Genomic DNA, 6,000 nt, shown 5'->3' on the forward strand with positions numbered 1-6,000 from the left:
GGTTCTAGATTAAACTTTTGGGAGCTGATTAAACCATAATCCAACATGTTATTACAGTCAGTGAAGCAATGCTTCTGTTACTCACACTTTTTCCAGCATTTTGTTACTTTGCCAGATATCGAGATCTTTTCCCCCTTCGGCTGGCAGTGCTGGGACTTGATTCATGACATCATATCAGGGAATGCCTTGTAGGAAAGATTTTCCATATCAAGGAAGTACATCACAAAGTAACCAGCTTTGGCACATACCACAAAAACATAATTAGCAGAATTTGGACCTTTAGCTGGAACACAGGAACATGTAAAAAACACATATTGGGGCTGGATGAAGACACAGCTGTGTTCGGATTTCACTATCAGTGGGTGGAGTGGAACAACTGAGGTGTGCGTCCAACAGTAACCAGTAATTCTTTTATTAATGCAGAGGTTATTTATAGCTGACTGACACACACACACACACACACACACACACACACACACAAACACAGGTGCACCCACACTGTGAAATAACCTAAGAGCTTTTCAATACTGGTATTTTTTTTTTGACCAACTTTTTCTCCTTAAGTTCAGCTGCCAAAATCCATAAATCATCATATAATAGGACCAATTACTTTACATAAACACGCATTATGAAAAGCTAATAACATCATCCTGCTCTGGTCTATTTGTAGTTATTTACAGTGAGCTCACAACTAATTCTCTGCCATACACACCGTTTGTTTCATGGAGCTTAAACCCGTGACCTTTTAATCCGTAACCCACAGCTTTAACTGACCTTCTCTTCTGGCATATCAGAATCACTGACTTATGTTTTAATACATTTTTGTCAATGAATATGTATTAAATTATTCCTAATATTCCATTATTTTAATTTCATAGCATCTCTCTCAGGCGCGCTGCTTCCCGAGTGTTTGCATAAATCAGAGTTTTATGCAAACACCAATCAGATTTCAGACGTCACGTTAAGAGTTGCCAGTGTCAAAACTATCTGATGTAAGACCTTCAGAGTCAGCAACTTTTGCGTTTTTTTAACATAAACCCCATCGAGGCCCCCTAGAGGGCGTCCAATAACGTCAGCATTTTGACGTATTTTGATTGGATGGTCAGAGAGCGCACTAGTCAGAGGTCAAAAAACACATCTGTAGCAAACTGCACAAAATTTAATATATACATGTGGATTTAATAGCTGCTTTATTTATTCCACAATGGCTGACACAGTAGAAGAAATCCATTTGGTTGCAGATACAAGGACATTTACAAGACAGACATTTGTACAACTTTTATATGAACCATTTATACTTTTGTGTTTTCTTTCCTGTAGAATTTACACAAAAATACACAATTTGCCATCATGTCAAATCCCCAGGAAAACCATAACCGAAATTCCAATTTACTGTTATAATAACCTCCACTCTTCTGTGAAGATGTTTCCACTAGATTTTGTGGAGATTTTTTCTCATTCTTCCACATGGGTGTTAGTAAAATCAGGTAGTGATGTAGGTGAGAAGGTGAGGAGACCTGGGGTGCAGTCAGTGTTCACATTCATCTCAAAGGTGTTGAATAGGGTTGAGGTCAGGGCTCAATAGCAGGCCACTAAAAGATCTTCCACTTAATCTTCATATTTGTGTTTCTGGGTCACGCTAAATACTCAGAGTTGCCCTGCAGCACAATGGCCCATAAAACCTCTGCTCATGTTTAATGAGCTCTCATTAGATGGATCATAAGTGAGATGTCAGTCAAAGTTGCGTTCTTCTTCTTGGCTGGAAAGCATTTTTTTTAACGCTTTTCCCTCCAATCGGTTTATGTTGTTTTCCCGGGCACTAAAGAATTGCCTGGAGATTAGAAAGCGCTCAATCTGATTTGATTTTAAAGACATGATAGAGAGAAAGAAATATTCTGGATATAACACATTTGTATTGTTCTTCATTTATATCCAGAGTCAGTAAAACGTTTAAAAGCACCTAGTCATCGATGGGTTTTAAGACACACATGGTTTTCCTTTTGTTTCTAGCCAACAAACTTGGTCATTTGATGGTATTAATCTTTATCAAACTGACCTTTAACAGTACGTTTTGGATGTAGCTGTGTCACATTCTAACTTTACAAGTTTCTGTTCCTATTTGCACAACATGCTAAATCATTATCTACATGTAGGTTAAATGGTGAGAGGAATCCTGAACCAACATGGCAGCCATTCTATACTTCAACATACACCATGCAATTCCCTCATTGGAACCGACTTCACCAGATGACACATGACAAGACGACATCTATCTATCTATCTATCTATCTATCTATCTATCTATCTATCTATCTATCTATCTATCTATCTATCTATCTATCTATCTATCTATCTATCTATCTATCTATCTATCTATCTATCTATCTATCTATCTATCTATCTATCTATCTATCTATCTCCATTACAACGACCATCATTCCTGTGCCAAAGAAACCATCTATGTCCTGCCTCAATGACTACCGCCCTGTTGCACTCACTCCTATCATCATGAAGTGCTTCGAGAGGCTCGTCATTAAGCACATCAAGACCCTTCTGCCTGTAACACTAGATCACTGCAGTTCACATATCAAACTGCTCCACCGCCAACGCCATGTCCACCAAACTCCACCTGCCCCTCACTAATCTGGAAAACAAGGATTCATACATACAAATGTTTCCTGTTCAAATACTTCAGTTCAGCATTCAACATTATCATTCCTCAGCAGATGAAACTGAACCTGTTGGGCCTGAACATTTCCCTCTTTAACTGGATCCTGGACTTTTTGACTGGAAGACTTCATTGAGTTCGGATTATGAATAGCATCTCCAACACCATCACACTGAGCACTGGGGCCCCTCAGGGCTGCGTAATTAGCCCACTGCTGTTCACCCTGCTGACCCACGACTGTGTAGCAGTGCACAGCTCCAGTTTGCTGTTGACACGACCGTGGTCTGTCTTATCTGAAAAAACAATGAGTCAGCATACCGAGAGAAGGTGCAGAGGTTAACGGACCGATGTAAAGCCGAACGTATCTGAATGTAGACAAACAAAAGAGATAACTGTTGATTTCAGGAGGAAATCAACAAATTGACTGTTACTCGCTGAACATCAACGGCTTCTCTGTGGAGATCATGGAGAGCACCAAATACTTTTACTCTCACTTGATTTCTCTCTGTGTCTCTCTTTCTGTGTGTTTCATATCATGAAGCATCCACTCACTACAGTTTAAACATATCATCAGTGACACATGACGTGAGATGAATAAAGTCTGGTGAAGGCTCATGATTGTGTGTGATGTGTCCTGACAGATTCACAGCATCATTATGACAATAAATGCAAGTATATTATTACTGCTGTATAAAATGAAGCATTTACGCTCTATAACATTCCTTACAGATAAAACTTACAGCATTTCAGCGCCATCAATCAGAAACCTGGCGACTTTCTTACACAAGCTTACAGGAGGTATGAGGAGGAGCGCTGATCTGTGCTCCTGACACAAAGCCCAGGTGAAAATCCTACCCTTGAGCTTCAGGATTAAAGGCCACTGCTTTGGCATGCTCACATTTCACAGACCTTATCTCATCATGACTAACACTCAGACAGAGAGACACAGAGAGACGAACTCCTCACTGTACTCAAGATCACACGGTTTCTTCTCAGATCTCTTCAGAGATCTCAAGATGAAGACTACAGATCAGGATGTACACTCGCATTAACCGGTCAAAGCGAGGTATCAGAGTGAAGCTCAGGTTCGGGTGACACGACAGCTCGGGTAATTAACAAACGCAGCGTAATTATAGAGATTGAATTACACAAGGGATACCAAAGGATACCTGCCCTGCCCATAAACTCAACCTCAGAGCCCAGTAGTGGGACAGCAGTGCCTGATCTTTCTAATAGACTAATGCTGGATTTAAAAAAAAAGAAAAAATACATATATTAATTTAATGGCTTTCTATTTTTTTATATAAAAATATAATATATAATAAAATATAAAAATTAATTAATAAATGCATAATTGAATTCATTTACTTTGCTATTTATTTGATGGCATAATTTTTTATGTATTATTTAATTTAATAAATAAATATTGTGTATAAATAAAAAAAATGGATGAATAAATAAATAAAAATAATGTGGATAAACAAATAAAAAATATCATGGATGAATAAATAATAAATTAATTAAATAATGTAAATTGTGTAAAATACTGGTGTAAAATAATTCACTCATTGATTTATTCATCAATTAATATATTTTAGGTGTTTTTTTCACACGGTCCCATTATAAATTTAGGATTTAAATAATATTTTTTCCTGTATCTTATATTTTTCTGCCATTAAATTAATTAATTAATTATTGAATGAAAATGAATTAGTTTGTAGAAAAATACAAACTTCAAGTCTAAAGCAAAAATAAATAGCATTTACACCAGTGATGTTCCACATCTTCTTCATTCTGATTAGTTTTTACAACTGAAATTAACAATTGAAATTCCATGCGGCTAAGCATTGTCAACATGCAAGCTGAGCAAATTCAACATCGCCACGAATTCACATCAACACAACTTGCAGCCAATCAGTCAATTAGTCATGTCATCCCTGCAGCATTCGTCCTCCATTCTCACTGAGTCAGAAGCTCACCGATAAGGCATGCCCGTCTGGAAGGCCACGCAGTCCTCCTTGGCACGACCGCACAGCTTCAGGTACCACTTGGTCTCGATCTCGCGGATGAGCTCTACCCTGCGGGCTTGTGCCAGCACCGTGTGTTGGCTCTGCCTGCGACTATCTCGAGAGCTGTCCTGAGAGCTGCGCTGGCCCCGGGGCCCAGACAGGGACGCTGCCGACTGCTTACGGTGCCTCAGCGCCTCGTCAGGGAGTCCACGACCCACCGTGCCAGTCCGAGCCGCAAACATGGCCCCGGAGGCCCAACCCTCGAGAAAGGGCACGAGACGGGACCTTGTGTACTGTTAAAGAGCAGCCAGAACTTTTCCGCGGCCGATATCTCACTCGGCCTTCCTCGCCCTTTGTATCTCTATCTGTGTCATCTGTGTCAGCCTTGCACCTCTCTTATAACCTCCTCTTGTCCTCTGGGTGAAACTGTATCTGGCTGAGCGCCATGGCCAATCTGTGAGACAGGGCTTGGGTGAGTTAACACTGTGAGAGATGAGGCTGGGGTTTGGAAGAGGGGAGGAGGGGGGACAAAGACATCACCATTCCAACTCAACACTAAAGTTTTCACATGCCATCAACCGAAAGGGAACAGAACGGATGTTTAGATAGATAGATAGATAGATAGATAGATAGATAGATAGATAGATAGATAGATAGATAGATAGATAGATAGATAGATAGATAGATAGATAGATAGATAGATAGATAGATAGATAGATAGATAGACAGACAGACAGACAGACAGACAGACAGACAGACAGACAGACAGACAGACAGATAGATAGATAGATGTCATATATATTATATACAGTATTTTAATTATTTAGATTTTTTTAGTATATTTTATTGTTAATTTGATCATATTTATAGCTCTTACATCAATTGGAGAAATGTGTAGTCAATAACGAGCACAGTAAAAACTTACGAACAAATTCATGCTACGAACGCTTGTTCGGTGCGTAACTCTTTCGTAAGGTGGGAGCGTCTGTATTTTAAAAACCCAGCTAGCTAACCAGAACAATGATAACATCGCAGCAGCTGTTTTTTTTTTTTATTTTATTTGTTTGAGTTACAGCTAATTTAGCTAACTTAGTAACTAGCTAACAATTTCACTAAAGTGAAAAGCTAGGTTGGATGTCTAGATAGCTAAATTAAGGAAGAATTAGCAGGTTGTACGTCTCTTTAGAAAGATTTAGCCAGCAGAAGGTGTGTTTAAATGACATTCATTTATCGCTGTATGACAGGTTTTAGCATTTACTTGGTAAGCAATATGATGAAAGATCAATTCAGCTTAGAAGAAAATATATTTGACTTCAGTTTTAG

At 38.9% G+C, this 6,000-nt stretch overlaps 1 protein-coding gene across 1 annotated transcript in view; it reads right to left on the reverse strand.

Moving 5' to 3' along the window:
* kcnab1a (potassium voltage-gated channel subfamily A regulatory beta subunit 1a) overlaps positions 1–5,025 on the reverse strand; it is a 100,352-nt gene extending 95,327 nt beyond the window's left edge. Inside the window, exon 1 of the mRNA XM_083552464.1 lies at positions 4,648–5,025. Within this exon, the coding sequence (XP_083408590.1) occupies positions 4,648–4,919 (272 nt within the window). The 5' untranslated portion in view covers positions 4,920–5,025. The remainder of the gene's footprint in view (positions 1–4,647) is intronic.
* Positions 5,026–6,000: the final 975 nt, after the last annotated feature.

Source organism: Silurus aristotelis (assembly GCF_946808225.1).
Source record: "Silurus aristotelis genome assembly, chromosome: 10".
In the NCBI taxonomy this organism is placed as follows: domain Eukaryota; kingdom Metazoa; phylum Chordata; class Actinopteri; order Siluriformes; family Siluridae; genus Silurus; species Silurus aristotelis.